The 16,005-nt window shown below is 43.0% G+C and overlaps 2 protein-coding genes across 3 annotated transcripts; one reads left to right on the top strand and one right to left on the bottom strand.

Annotated features, from left to right (window-relative positions):
- The first annotated feature begins 227 nt into the window (after window positions 1-227).
- On the top strand, window positions 228-1,319 carry LOC102951432 (olfactory receptor 51I2-like). Its single transcript, XM_007092217.2, has one exon. The coding sequence runs from the start codon at window positions 375-377 to the stop codon at window positions 1,317-1,319; it is 945 nt and encodes a 314-aa protein (XP_007092279.2). The 5' UTR covers window positions 228-374.
- Window positions 1,320-8,710: 7,391 nt separating this feature from the next.
- LOC102951710 (olfactory receptor 51I2) lies at window positions 8,711-10,970 on the bottom strand. 2 transcript variants are annotated; one of them, XM_015542096.2, is made up of 2 exons: window positions 10,054-10,970; window positions 8,711-8,720 (listed from the first exon to the last, which is right to left on the bottom strand). In XM_015542096.2, the coding sequence occupies exons 1-2, from the start codon at window positions 10,968-10,970 to the stop codon at window positions 8,711-8,713; spliced, it is 927 nt and encodes a 308-aa protein (XP_015397582.2). The 2 variants fall into 2 exon arrangements, with proteins under 2 accessions (XP_015397582.2, XP_007092280.2); XM_007092218.2 differs by lacking the exon at window positions 8,711-8,720 and having other exon boundaries at window positions 10,032-10,970.
- Between the last annotated feature and the right edge of the window lie 5,035 nt (window positions 10,971-16,005).

The raw sequence follows: 16,005 nt of genomic DNA, 5'->3' as shown, positions 1-16,005 counted from the left end.
CTAAGAACTGGTAGGAATAAAGGGTAAAATCACTTTCCACTAATGGAGAAAGATTTGATTCTTTCTGTAAAGAACACACAGAGACAACAAGAATAAGGGATAATATCTGACCCTCAAAAAAGAGTCAAAGGGTATCTGTGGAGACGGATTTGGAGCCCATGACCCATCTGTGGATATGGTAAGACTATAGAAGTTCCGAAATATAACTAACAGCTTCTTACCTGTTCCTTCCTGACCCTTTCATGATCTAACTGTCATGGACTCTAAGGATCATTGCCCCTTCCATCCTGAGGACAGTGAGCTCTCCTGATCTTCCACTTTCTGACCTCACTTTGCTCTGGTTCTCTTTTCCCAAAAGCCACTCAGGGATCCTCATGGGAAGTTTTGGGACTAATACCTCTAGCACCACCAGCTTCACACTAACAGGCTTCCCAGAGATGGAGGGCCTACAGCACTGGTTAGCGGCCCTCCTCTTGCTGCTTTATGCTGTCTCCGTCCTGGGTAACATCCTAATTCTCTTCATCATAAAGGAGGAGCAGAGCTTGCGCCAGCCTATGTACTACTTCCTGTCTCTGTTGTCTGTCAATGACCTGGGCGTGTCCTTTTCTACATTGCCCACCGTACTGGCTGCCTTGTGCTTTCATGCCCCGGAGACTGCCTTCGATGCCTGCTTGACCCAGATGTTCTTCATCCACCTTCGTTCCTGGACAGAATCTGGGATCCTGCTGGCCATGAGTTTTGATCGCTATGTGGCCATCTGTAACCCTTTGCGTTATTCTTCAGTGCTCACTGATATCCGTGTGGCTCACATGGGCATATCCATCATCATCCGCAGCTTCTGCATGGTCTTTCCATTGCCATTCCTTCTGAAGAGGCTGCCTTTCTGTAAGGCCAATGTGTTAACCCATTCCTACTGTTTGCACCCAGACCTGATCCGCCTGCCCTGTGGAGATACCACCATCAATAGCATATATGGCTTGTTCATTGTTATCTCCGCCTTTGGTGTAGACTCAGTGCTCATCCTCCTCTCCTATGTGCTCATACTGCGCTCTGTACTGGCCATTGCCTCCCAGGAGGAGAGGCTTAAGACACTCAATACATGTGTGTCACACATCTGTGCTGTGCTCATCTTCTATGTACCCATGGTTAGTGTGTCCATGGTTCATCGATTTGGGAAGCATGCCCCTGAGTATGTACACAAGTTAATGTCCCTGGTATATCTCTTTGTGCCTCCAATGCTCAACCCAATTATCTATTCCATTAAGACTAAAGAAATTCGTAAGAGGCTACACAAAATGTTTTTTAAGCCTAAGCTTTGATCAGGGAGAGATCTTCTGGGAACCTAAGTACCCTAGGAGTTTGTTGTTCTTGATGATTTTGGCCCTGGAGCATTTCAATCTCATCCTGTAAATGTACCTCTGCTCGGTATCTGCTATTAGTTGTATGGGACAGCCTGGGTATAACCCATTAACTCAATACATCGGACTGCCTTACGCTGTAATTAACTATGTCACAAGTTGCCACAGATGACTTCTCTCAGATCTAACAAGGAAGAGAGTCTTCAATTAGACTCTTTTATTTGTCCCAATGAACTAGTTACATCTATGCTTTCAAGTAAATCTCAAAACAAACACCTATGTAAACCATGCTATAACTGAAGATTGTTACTTGAGATCAAAGGTATCACCTAATACATTTTAAAGGAATAATACTTTGAGTATCTTTAAACTTTAAAAATTAAAGACACACAATAGTTGTGACCAACTTTTGACTTTTGAAATAAATAAGACTATTTATGAGTCTTATAAAATGGAACCTATATGCTTGACATTCTGACTATGCAATACAAATGTTTACACCTGAACTTTACAAGTTAAAACAAGGAGAAAAAATTTGTGGAAAAAATCATATATTTCTATTCCTTGGACTTGACTTGGGGGATGACTAACTTTCTTCTAGAGAGCTAGTTAGCACTCTAAATGGAAGGTGAACAGATACCAGTGATTGATGGTGGGGTGAGTCTGCTTCAGAGGCAACAGCAGATGGGCCCACAATTTGCTGGAATATGGACGTTCATGGCTTTAGGGAGCACCCAAGCCCAGAGACTTCAGCACATGCTAGAGTAGAGCTGTAGAGTAAAGTAGAGAAGCTGAAGAATATCAGGACATTCAGAGAGCATAATCCCTGTAGAGTAACAGCCAGGAGGAGAGAGTAATCATCTGAAAATTCATGCAAAACACATAGAGCACAACCCACATAGGGCACGTGAACACTTGACAGAAGTAAACACAAGCATGGCAGCTTTCACTGGACAGAGGGCAGGCTATGGAATATGTCAGCTCTGTTGGATGACTGAAGGAGGCAGACACTGAGGCAGAAACTTGACACTTTTTAAAGAAACATCCTTTTCCATATTTGTTTTCTCAAATCATCATCAAATAACTTTTAAAAAATAAAGCCATAAGGACTGAGTGACATGACATTGCCCTAAACATAGCAACAATATATATCTGAATCTTCTCTGAACACCACCTGAATGCAAAATTCACCATCCATTACAAAAAAATGAAACAGAATAAAAATTATAGAGATAACATCTTTGACAGTATTAGATGACAGAGAAATGACAAGTACCCTCGAACAAGATAGTTATAGCCAAAGCACAAAGTTAGAAAGTATTTGGTAGGGAGCAGTGGAGTGAAGGGTAATAACCAAACTTATTCCAACAAGAAATGCCCCCCCCATTACAAACATTCACCCCCAACAGGAGAGGATGGTAACCTAAACAGAAATCTAGGCAGGTGACCTTGAGATTGACTGGTGAAACTGGGAACAAGCCTTACAAGGTCCAAGTCCTCATGCACCTGAGAGGATCAAGCAATGCTGTGGTGCTCCTAAGCATTTGAGAATCTCAGAAATGTTCAACAAATAAGCTTTTCCAGGAGGTTTTAACCTCAGCCTGAAGGAAACCAGAGGTAAACAGATAAAGATCACTGAGTAAGGAAGACTGTACTGATGACAGGTGCAGGCTATAGAGGAAGCAAGTGCAAGATAGCGCCACAGTACAGAATAAAATTCTCAACTGCGTGTACCCCTTGGAAGGAAGGTTTGGAGAGCTCTAGGGTTGGAACAGAGGGAGGGAGCTAGACATCTTCTGGAAACACACAAGTGTGTCTGAGACACACAAGTGGCCTCAAAAATAGGTGTTCCTTTGCGCTGTTTGCACAATAGACGGCGCCCGAGAGCCACAAAGCTGGAAAAGCTACCGGCCATCCCCTCCCAGTCCAGAGAATCCCCTCCCAGTCAGCTGGAAAACCATCCTTCTCTATGTATGGGTCCAAAAATCGGATATAAACTAACTCTCCACACAGATATGAGCGAAAAAGAAAGGAAGGAGAAAGATTAACCCACGGCCCTTAAAGTCATGCTTACAATTACAATGGGAATCTTTCCTCTTCTTTTAAAACTATTTTTATATCCTAATGCTTTGGTATCTATAACTGAATATCAGAAACCATATGGCTGACTTCAGTATTTCATAGGTTCTCCAACCACAGAATTGAAAAGTCACAGAATAAGGGGCAGAGTGAGTGCTAGGTGTAACACAAAGTATTTCTGTCATCATTTTGTTCAGTGATGCCTTATTTATTCCTTTAGCAAACACGCATGGAATGACTAACCTGTGCTGAGCACTGGGGCGGGGGCAGTGATAAGCACTGCTTCCTGATAACAAAGCATGTGACACTGGGAATGTTTTCTTGTGTGTGTCTCACCAGTTGAATATAAATGTGCTGGGCTAAGCTCTGAATAAGTAAGGGATCACTGCACAAAAAAAGTGAGAAATCCCTTTCATTGTTCTAGAACTGTTCACTTGCCAATCCTTAGTTGGACAAGGACCAGTGGGGTGTACACACACACACACGCACACACACACACACACGCACACACACACACACAGTAAATATGACCTATGCATACTGACTGTGAATTAAAGAAAAATATACTGAGGAGGCAGAAAATTAAAAGTTCTTAATTCATTAATACAGAAAAAATCCTTTACATTTATTCATGTATATATGCATATGTTTTACTGCTGCCTAAAAATATTGATAAAGTTACTAATTAACAGTATGTTAAAAGAAAAGTTTTCTTTTGGACATAAATTACATGTGTTCAAACTGGTAAGGTTAGTATTTAATCTGATATCTAAATAAATGATACATTTATAAACCTGTTTATAATATTTCGTGTGGTTTGAAGGCTAACACAGTTAAGAAAGTGTATTGAAAATAAACCAGGATTGATTTAAAACTCATGTACAATTAATTGTCCAATTTATACCTAAGATGTGTCTTTTAACTTTCTTTCTCCCTAATAACTGTAAACTTGTTTTTCTACATTATTTGTAAAAACGTTCTTGCACATATTTGGATGCTTAATGTTGGATGGTAATAGAATGTAATCATTAATCTCCATCCTTGCTGAATAAATGAAATGAGAGCTATTTCCATTCCAGTGTTTGTAACCCAGGCGTATAAAGTTTTGGATATATGTTTTGCAGGAATTTCTTTGAGTTTCAGATTTATTTTACTTGCTTCTACATTTCATGTAAGATTTGTTTATGAAATTGCTGACTCCAGAATTTTGTGTTAAAATCCACCGTAGATTTAGTTTATACAATGTCATGTCAAATGTCCAATACAGAAAAGCCACTTAACACTCTGTCTCTTCTAAGCTGTTTAATATTCACAGAGGATTTTGTCTCAGTCAGGGACAATGTGCTTGACCACCAAGACTAGTATTTAAAGTTGACTCGGAGCCACTGTTGCTTATAGACTGTCTTCTGTGGTAAGAATACAGACAGCCATTCAGGAAGCTTCTTACTCCCAGGTTGTAATATGGGATATTTGCCCTAAAAAATAGCCTTGTGGTTCCCAGGCTTCATGCTGCTCTGCACAGTTCTCATAAACATTAACTACAGTCTCACGTTCTCTGTCACACTGCAGCCGTTCCCAACGTGGCCTAGCTATGCAAGGGGGTATTTAAAAGGAATAGTTAGTAAACACATCTTGCGAGACTTTTTCATAACCCTACCATCTCCCTTCAGGCAGTTTTCTCTCGCAGACCCTAATGACTAAATTTCATAATCACGGAGCCCTTAAAACGAATATGGTGCCTCCCATGTTGTAAGTCACAATAAATACTTTTGGAGGAATAAAGGAATGAGCTGTGTTTCTTTTAAGAAAACCAGAAGTAAAGATTGTAATAAAAATAGTGTGTCACCAGAATTACATCCACTCCACTAAAAAAAAAAAGTGCTTTTTTTAGACTCAGGATTGAATAAAGGATAGTGACTAATATCCGTGCTAGGAAAAATGGAGATTGAGAAAAAAATTTTTTTATTAACACCATTACTGGCCGTAAATGTTGTAAGATCAAGATTGTCCAATAACCAGCTCTGTCTGTTGCATTTCTATTAATTGAGATCTGTTTATAATCTAAATTTTTAATAAAGCTTGCCACACATCCATGCTTTGGATGAGTGATGCATGACTCCAGAAATGTATCATAAGTTTTGGCTGGGGGCTATACTTTATTTGTGAAGAACGTTGGGGGCTTATGCAAAGTTCAACGAAATAGCCAATGTTTAGGTGGTGTCAGCTGACTCCTGAGTGACACATGTACAAAACAGACTAAATCAAATAATCATTTAACAGATAAAGTATCTCCTCTATTTATTTTCTTACATACATTTGATAAAGAAGTTTTCCACGGGTAATAGAAGAAAAGAAAAAGGAATAAAAACACTTCATATGAGAAATATGAATACAAACCACATACACCTACACCTAATCTGACAAATCCATTGAACAAGCTGTTGGACTCTGACTTTGGCTTGAAAGATCCTCTAGAGGTTCCCAAGTATTATTTGAAACTGACCCCCATATTCTGAGGACAGGAAGAACCCGGAGAAAGATGCAGGCCGCCCCAGATCTGTAGGTGGCAGATTTAACAAGGAAACTTACATACTAGGTTTGTCCTGGATGACCCAAGGCCAGTACATCTTCACACCTGCTGCCAGAATCTTAAAAGTTTATATAGAGGGGGTCGCCTGGGTGGCTCAGTCAGTTAAGCGTCTGACTTCAGCTCAGATCCTGATTTCGCAGTTCGTGGGTTCAAACCCTGTGTTGGGCTCTGTGCTGACAGCTCATAGCCTGGAACCTGCTTTGGATTTTGTGGATTCTGTGTCTCCCTCTCTCTCTGCCCCTCCTTCACTTGTGCTCTCTCTGTCTCTGTCTCTCTTTCTCTCAAAACGAAATAAACATTAAGAAAAAAAAATTTAAGTTTCTATGGAGGTTTTACCTGGGCTCAGTCATGTATATTTTATAGAAGGTTTCAGCAAGACATGACTATCTCAAGGTCATTTCCTTGGGGCTGCGTTAGGGAGAGGGAAGACAAACTCTATGCACATTCCAAGGACAGGGTCAGGGGTGAGGAGCCCCCACGGCTGAGGTCCAGCTCTTGGGTCAACCAGCAGTCACGACTTCTCCATGACCTTCCCAACAGACATTCGTGTTCAGGTGCTGCTTGATGAGAGGTCCTCCTCTTCCCCTGCATGGGGTAATTGCTCAGCAGGGACCCAATTACTTGTTTGAAGTTGGGAAGATAGTAATTCACAAAGTGACTGCTGACTTCATGAGCTCTTCGTTGTTTCTATGAACGTTGAGCCCTCTTCAGGGCACACACCCCACTGAGCTGTCTGGAGGGCATTCCTGTGCTCAGTGCACAGCCACCGACACATGGATCCCCTCTTTCCTGAACATGAAACAGAGCGGTGCAGGGTCCTGAGTCCACCCTGCATCAGCACGGTGGGAAAATATGTGCAGCTGACAAAAGAGGGTCGGATATTCTCCTGACGAGGCAATGCCCTTGCTGGGGAGAACCGTAACCCAGAAGAAAGATCGTCTGTACCCCTGATTCTGGGGAAGAGCGCTACTCATCCTGCTGAATCACAACAGCAGCAGCAAAGCTGTCCCATCCTAGCAGAACTGATCAAGTGTGGAGATGGCTTCCTGGAGGTGGGGTGAACCTCAGTGGGACTGAAAAAGTGGGGCTGATGGTCAGCCATGCCCAGGGGCCTGGTCATAGCCCTCTGCTACCCTGCTCTCATTTCTGAAGGTTCTCCCACTTCCTTGGCTCACACAGAAATTAATTGCATGGAAGGCCACACAACGTGGATGTGTGTTTTCTCAATTCTGCATCACATTCTAGTTGTATTGATTTTACTGTGAGTCTTACTATGAGGCAAGGGGGTCAGGAACCCTACCCTACTGTAAGTCTTGTTCTAGTTCCATCTCTTTATTGACCCACCCAATGCAGGCCCTGGAGGATGAACTATGCACCCCTGACAGGCAATGCAAAAGCATGGCCTTTATTACTCAGACATTTTCCCCCACAAACCTCAGTATTGTTCCCCTGCAAACTTAGCTGAGCCAAGTTCAGTATGTAGTTTTCTTAGGTAACCTAATTTTCTTTTTTCTTTTTCTTTTTTTTTAAATTCACACTTGTTTTCTTTTTCCATGTTTATTCATTTTTGAGAAAGATAGAGACAGAGTGTGAATGGGGGAGGAGCAGAAAGAGAGGGAGACACAGAATCGAAGCAGGCTCCAGGCTTCAAGCTGCCAGCACAGAGCCCGAGGCGGGGCTCAAATCCATGGACTGTGAGGTCACGACACCTGAGCCGAAGTCAGACGCTTAACCTACTGAGCCATCCAGGCACCCTGTGACCTAATTTTCTAAGGCAGAACTAAGGGACATATAATAAAAGAAGTGTACAATATTCTTTTCTCTTTTTAGTTGGCCAAATCCAGGTATTTTCCCATGTCATAGGGAAAAAGGTTGAGTTCAAAGAAAAGCTTGTTAAATAAAGAAAGACAAGAGAAAGTTTCCATTTTAGCAAAAAGCAGGGCTTAATCTCCACCTTCTGGGGACGGAAGACCCAGTAGTGGCCCTAAGTTCTTCCGAAGTACTTCATAAGAGGAGGAGAAACATAGGAATGTTTCTTCCTTATCCCCTGTAAACAAGCCACATTGGTAACTGAAAATGAAGAAAGAAGGGAGGAAATAAAGTGGAGAGGAGCCAGCGGCACGTATAGGAGGCTCCTATTCCAGTGCTCCTTGTCCTTGCTTCTTTCTACCCTTGGCTGTCAATGTTAGGCCTGTAGTGAAAAGGTCATCTTCTTCTTCTCCCTGGGGATGGAGTCAGAGAACGTTTTCCTCATTTTCATATATAGAAGGGTCCCCAACCCTTGCCTTTGCACCTATATAATAATTTAATCTGACTCTCAAGGCATAATAAATTACTACTCTTATTATTAACTGATGCAGTGCTTCTTGTATGAATCAAAAAGGTCATTATTGGGGTGCCTGGGTGGCTCAGCCAAGCATCTGACTTTTGTTCTCAGCTCAGGTCTTGATCTCAGGGTCATGAGTTCAAGCCCTCCATGGGGTGTGGAGCCTACTTAAGAAAAATGTATATATATATTACTTAAACTGACTGAAGACCATAGTCTGATTCATTATTTCCCATTTGAACTCATGCTGAGTGATGTTACAACAGCACTGACATTATGATTCTCTTATTTCACTTATGGAACCCGGAATCCCAAATGCTTATATCGTTTCCATTCAGAAATAGTTCCCTCCCTCTGTCACCTGATACTTCACTTTCATATTCCCTTAGGGAGGGAGGGGAGGGTGGGTGATGGGTATTGAGAAGGGCACCTGTTGGGATGAGCACTGGGTGTTGTATGGAAACCAATCTGACAATAAATTTCATATTAAAAAAAAAGAAAACTCTAGATAACTTTATGCTCAGCTGTGCTGGGGTATCTGGCCCAGTTTCCCTTGTGTGTAGGTCGATCTCAATAGGGCATCTCCTTTAACTTAGTCTAGATGTAAGCCCAAACCTCATCTGAAAGTACTCTAATTCTGCCAAGGAATTTCTTATTGTATCCCACCTCCCTGGTATCAAGGAAAGAGAATGCAAGAAAGCCGATCTAACAGAAGGTGCAAAATAATTATTTTCTAGTGTCTAAGTCATAAATTCTCTATTGCCTCTCCCAGGGCTTTTTAGCTAGAAATTCTAGAAAGACATGATTTTTGACATCTGTTACCACATCATTTTGTAGAAGAAAATTAAAATCCCAAGAAAGGAAGACAAAGAAAAATCATTTTATTAGTACAATGTCAAAAAGAAAAAAGGTCTATGGTTCAGATATTGAACCTCCCTGTGAGAGGATGGTTTAGTGAGCAGATGAAGGAAGCAGAGAAGAATCTGGAGTTTCTTCTAGATGTCAGCCTCTTTCAGCTTTCTGGGGTCATACATCGTATAGCAAGTTCTGACAATACATCAAATTTCACTTTGTGCTTTGAGTGTTTCGAAGCACTCATGAATGTTCAAGGTGACAGTGATGGTGAAGGGAAGGATAACTGTGGTAATGTTAATAGTGAGGCCAACTCGACAGAGGGTGGTCCTTGTTGGGGTTAGACACACAGAATGGAGATAGACAAGAACTGAGTCTCATCTGAATCACCTATCATCTATGTTATTCTGAAAAACTGACTTAATTCTCTACACCTCATGAGATTGTGATGAAGGTTAAATGAATTAAATCACATCAATTTCTTATAGAACCTGACACTTTTAGTGATGACACTCAATTTATTAGTTATTATAATATTGGTAATGGTTCTGTTATAAAAAATGATTCCTAGCTTACATCAATCTTCCTCAGGAAAATGTTATCTAATCACCAACATTCACCTCTCTATGAATGCCACTGAGGTTTGCTGATTGTACTACCATTTGTTTTGTGTTATCTCCACTTTCTGATCTTTTACTTTTCCCACACCACACACATCTATTTTATTATTTGTGATTGAAGATGATGACGGTGATGATGACAATAACACCACGGATGAAGACTTATGGCTACAGTCAACATCAGATATTAAAGGCAAGCATGAAAGTCATGTTTTCATGCGCCGAAACATACGGACAATGGTTCGGCGGATCTCCTTTGTCTTGGCGCTGTAAATGAGAGGGTTGAGCACAGGAGGTACAAAGAGGTAAACATTGGACATGAGGACATGTACATAGCGTGGGGCATGCTTCCCAAAGCGGTGCACTGTGGAGACTCCAATCATCGGTACGTAAAACACAAGTACAGCCAAGATATGTGACACGCATGTGTTGAGAACTTTCAGGCGTTCCTCTCGGGAAGCGATGGCCATGACCGAGTGCAGAATGAGCACATAGGAGAGGAAGATAAGAAACACGTCCATGCCAAAGGTGGATACAAGAACAAAGAGTCCATAGATGCTGTTGATAGTGATATCAGCACAGGCCAGCTTCATCATGTCTGGGTGAAGGCAGTAGGAGTGGGAAAGAGCATTGGATCTGCAGATAGGCAGCCTCTTGAAGAGGAACAGAAGGGGAAAGAGGGTGATGAAGCTCCGAGCAGCCACAGCTATGCCTATTCCGGCAATGACTTCATTGGTGAGCACAGCAGCATAGCGCAAGGGATCACAAATGGCCACATAGCGGTCAAAGCTCATGGCCAGAAGAATGCCCGACTCCATCATGGAGAAGGAATGAATGAGAAACATCTGGATCAGGCAGGCATCGAAGGCAATGTTGCGGGCATTGAGGCAGAAGGTTCTGAGCACGGTGGGCAGTGTGGCCATGGACATGGCCACGTCACTGAAGGACAGCATGGACAGGAAGTAGTACATGGGCTCATGGAGGCTGGGCTCCACTCGCACGGCCTGCAGGATCATAGTGTTGCCTCCGAGGGCCACAGCATACATGACACAGAGGGGCCCTGCTAGCCAGGCGTGAGAGCTCTCCAGCCCAGGGATGCCGGTCAGGAGGAAGGAAGCAGGATGAGTGACATTGAACAGTCCCATGGTGGGGGGGAGGCCAGGGCACTTTTCAGGATTGGAACCTGAGGACTTCTGGGAGTTGCCCCTACTGGATGGCAAGAAGCCAGGGAGTAAGACACACAGCGGGTGAAGTCTACACAGTTGGAAACTGATGCCTTCCTGAAATCACTGGTTAGAGGTAAATGTAGGCAAACTTTCTTTCTTCATTTTATGATCAGCAGGCCCCAGGAAGGGCTAATATTTCCTCTATTTTATGAAGAAAATTAAGACATTGAGAATGCTTCAAAAATATTACTTAGGTACAAAGAAAATAGTCTATATTTCCATTAGTTTTAAGAGCATCACTGAATGCAAATATGTCAAGTATAATCCGTAGATTGTCATTGTAAAGACAACCAGGAATCAGAGTTACAATAACTCTTGGAAGTATTAAACATTTCCCTGAAAATGGTTAACCAGAGGTGTCTTCGACTAATCACAGCATTTCTGAGGGCTAGTTTGAATAATGATGTGCTATGTGAGAGAGGGGAAGGGTCCATGGGATATGGAGAAAATTGACCACCTCTGGACACCAGCCTTTTATTGGCAGAAGTGCTCCAAAAGAACAAAACAAAAAGAACAAGAAGACGTTGTGGAAATGCACAAAGGTGTTCCTCGTTTTGGAAACATTATTACTTCTCTCTTAAATGTTCTACAGTTATGCTACCATTCAGCTTGTGGAAGGGCATTGCACCAAACACCAGGCTTTCACCCCCTTACATAGTCATATATACTTTCAAAATATCCTTTATCTCAGAGACACATTCATGTACCTTCACAACAGCCTCACCAGGATCCCATTCCTGCTCTTAGAAAGAGCACCTTGCACTTGCACTGCTGTCTCTCACACACTTTCTTTTTTTAAATTTTTTAAATGTTTACTTATTTTTGAGAGAAAGAGAGAGAGAGAGAGAGCACGATCTGGGGATGGGAAGAGAGAGAGGGAGACACAGAATCTGAAGGAGTCAGCACAGAGGCCAACACGGGACTTGAACTCATGAACCAGGAGATCATGACCTGAGCCGAAGTCAGACACTTAACTGACTGAGCCACCCAGGAGCCCCTCACACACTTACTTTTATTGCACAGATACACTCAACTCTTCTTGACATTCATACTCTTGAACATGCATGTGCCCTGTGGTGCTCATACACTCAGTCCACACTGATATATATGCAGATTCTGTATGCACACAATGCACAATGTACATGCAGAGTTCGACCATCAACAGCATGTCACTTACATGTGTGTAGACTCCTGTGCCCACATTATTAACCCCTCACAACATAGACACACCCTCATATACTCTATTACTCAGCTATTCTACCATGACATGTGTTCCTGACTCCAATCCCAGAGGCTAACTCACCACCATTTCTCTGTGAGAGTGATTACATTTTGTAATCTCCAGCATTCTGATGTTCTGGGAATTCTTTCACCTCCAGCCCCTCATGATGGATGAAGACAGAGAGGGCTGGAAGACTTTTCATCTGGCAAAACAGTATCAGGCTAAGGCACTCTCCTATAGGAGAAAACTCCATAAATATTTTGTTTCCCCTTCCTCTCTCAAACCTAACAAAGCATGGTCACAGCATAATCTCAGAATCCTTGCTGATCAGGATGGAAGAAAAAGGACCTGAGAGCCCCAGGTATACAAAGGCCATAGAAATTCTTGGATGACCCTTAATTCAGAATTATTACAAGGGGAACATTACAGAATTTATGGGAAAATTTATAATTTGGATCGTCTTATGGTTCCCAGGAAGTACGCAGCCATTCTCTGTGTTACTGATTACATCCCTTCTGGTCCTAGAATCAGTCTGTGCATACCTGCCTCTCTCCAGACATGTGATGCTTGGGATCCAAGACTGAACAACCCCACTCATCTTTATTTTCCCCCACCTGACTGCAATTATCATTCTTCATAAAAAACTCATGGAAGGAAAAAAAAGCAGAAGTGAGCAAAGGTGAAAGGAACAGAAAGAGAAGGGAGAAGAAAAAGAAGAAAACAGGCTTCAGTGAACAGGATTCTGTGCGGAACAGGGCAAAAGCCATCGTGCGTGTAGGGATCTGAGTTGTAGCATTTGTGGGAAAAAGGCTGCCGGACAGCCCCAAGAGCACATCCTTTATCATTCCCAGGAGTGACTCACCTTGTTGGGGGGTCTGGATGAATGGGAAAAAAGAAATCAGTGAGAGAAAACCAATCCTTGCTGAGCACATTACGTGCCAGATACCCTGCCAGGAACTTATATCTATGTCACCAGTGAATCTATGACAGAGGTGGAGGCTCCCCAAAGTGAGCCTGCCTCTTAGAGCATGGAAGCAGGTGATAATGCCTCATCTGAGTAAAGAACTGTAAGACTTTCTAATGTCTAGTTCAGTCTTTGAGACCCATTGAGGTGTTGGAGAAGATGCTGAGAAGGAAAACAGAGCACACATTTCTGCATGGAGATTTCAAAGACACTATCGAACAAAGAGGAAGGCTAAAGGCAGATTCACGTGGCCAACAAGATGCAGAAGTTCTTGTCTCCAATGCGGGACTCCACTTCCCTTGTCCTGGCTCTGAACTTGCCTTTCTCTGAAGCCACAGAGGGACCAGAGTGGTTTAGGGGAACAGGCCCTGGAGGGGGTGAGGAGCCCTGGCATTTCCCCTGGACGGGGCTTGTCCTGGCCGTGTGGGCTTGGGAAGCTCAAGTTCTCTGTCTAGATCGAGTCTCCTCCCCTTTATCACTGTTTTCCCACATATTATCCTTTATGGCTCTGAAGTCCTTTTACTTTTTACTTTCTAGTCAAAAAGAGAATGCCTGTGAAGGTTTGCTACAGAGCTTCAAGAAGGCAAAGACAGGCTGAGAAGGAGTTGGGGGTGAACTGAGAGGCTCTGCTGATGACCAGCATTTGGAATCAAGGGCAGGAATAGAAAAAGATTAGACATGCTTGGCTATGCCAAACCGCTGTAAAATTTAGAACTAGCTGATTTGTCTACACTTTTAATCTCCCAGGTGACTTTTACAGACTTTGTCTCAGAATTCATATGACAAGTACAAACGTTGAACATCTGCACGCTCAGCAGTGGGTTTGATCCGTGTTGTAATTTGTGATCACCTTGCTTCCTGGATTTCTGAAATTTGCCTGTGCCCTGATCCTATTCTCCACCCTGAACTGCTATAATGTTAATGAATCGTAGGAACATGGATCCCAAGTTCACTGAATCTGCAACGTGAGCTCTCTGGAGAAACAGTGCATGACCCAGGGTTAACAAGTTAGTGGCAAAGCCAGAACGGGAACCCCAAGTCCAGGGACTTTGCATCTGATCTGCTCACTCTAAGTTTTTTTTAATGTTTATTATGTATTCCTGAGAGAGAGAGACAGAGAGAGAGAGAGAGAGAGAGAGAGAGAGAGAGTGAGAGAGCACAAGTGGGGGCAGAGAGACAGGGAGACAGAATCCGAATGAGGCCCCAGGCTCTGAGCTGTCAGTGCAGAGCCCGATTTGGGGCTTGAACTCGCAAACCGTGAGATCGTGACTTGAGCTGGAGTCAGGCACTTAACTGACTGAGCCACCCAGGGACCCCTGCTCTGCTCACTCTAATAAAAAGCTCCCTTCTGGTAGCTTCCTGCACTCTATTCTTCTTTATCTCCCCACCCCTTACCCAGTTTCACCCTTTCTTAGAAGAAACCTCAGAAGAGTCAGCTAGCTACCCACTACTGGGTTGCAGAACTCACCAGAAGCCAAACAGAGGAACGTCACCAGGGGAACAACACACACACTCCTCTGTATCTGCTAGAGTGAATTCATGCCTGCTCTTTTTTATCTAATTCTAAGCCTCTGGAGAGAGCAAGTGAGGCTGGCTTTGTGTCTGAACATGCATCGGAAAGAATTTAGTCTCTGGAGAGCCTTAAAGACCAGTGAGAATAAAGCATGGGCTCCTGTATCTGAAAAAGAACTCAGCAATTATTCAGCCAGTCTAATTCTCTACCCAGGGCAAGACACTGTCTGTGAAGGATGGGCAGGTGTGTTAGAGGGGAGTTCATTGTCTTCTAAGGGATCCCAGGATTTTGTAATGTTGACCAAGCCCAACAAATAATGTGTGAGCAGAACATAACCAATTTTGCTTCTCAGACCCCTTTAGTCGCATTGAATCAGGCTATTTCTTTATTCCATCGTGCATGAAAACTGAGTTTCCTAAGATTTCTGGTCCCCTGCAGATGATAACACAGCCTCTGGTGAGCACTGTGTGTACTGACAATGCCCACGGTCACATAATAGTCGAACTTTCCAGGGTTCAGAGTCACCCCATTTCTCTTCTCCCATCCCTCACTCGCTGACCATGGCTTTTGACTTGTTCTTCTGAAAGGAGAGAGAAGGGAAAGTGGATGGTTCATTATTCATGCGTGTTTCATTTAGCTGCTGTCATGTTTAGTAGGTGTGTGAAATGTTTAGACCTGACCCTTTCATTGTGTTTCATAGATTATCGTGGAACCTCTTTCCATAGTTTACTTCTCCTTCACTTGGTTTAAATTAATGTCTCTTTACTCTGTATGACTGCTTGTGTCTTCATCCAAATACTCATCACCCCTGTAGAGCCCTATGCTCTGGTGGACCGGAGCTAAGGCAACGCCTTGACAGCTCTCTCTAGCACACAGCTCATCCAGGAAATGGTCAACCTGCCCCTACTGCAACAAATAGTCTCCTCAGAACATCATTAGTCTGTCATGCAAACTGTAAGGATGTAAAAGAGTAGATGTAGGGGCATGAGTCAGGAACCAGTCGGCCATGTTTTTCTTTCTCCAACTTTTGGGGGAACATATGCCTCCTGAGTAGAATCCTTGAGGTATCTCTGTATTGACCCAAGTTAAAATGGGATGTACTTCCCTATCCCTTTCCCTTGGGTGTGGTGTGGGGCTGAAGACTCATTAATCTCCAACAGATCTCTTCAGCAGTCATTATTCAAATCCTCTAATTCACAACTGTTTTTTAGCACTTTAATTAGGGCAGGATTTTTCATCTCACCCGTATTACCAT

The sequence above is a fragment of the Panthera tigris genome, chromosome D1 (genome assembly GCF_018350195.1).
Source record: "Panthera tigris isolate Pti1 chromosome D1, P.tigris_Pti1_mat1.1, whole genome shotgun sequence".
In the NCBI taxonomy this organism is placed as follows: domain Eukaryota; kingdom Metazoa; phylum Chordata; class Mammalia; order Carnivora; family Felidae; genus Panthera; species Panthera tigris.
Note: the sequence above shows the minus strand (reverse complement) of the source record. Positions and strands in the feature narration are given on the sequence as shown.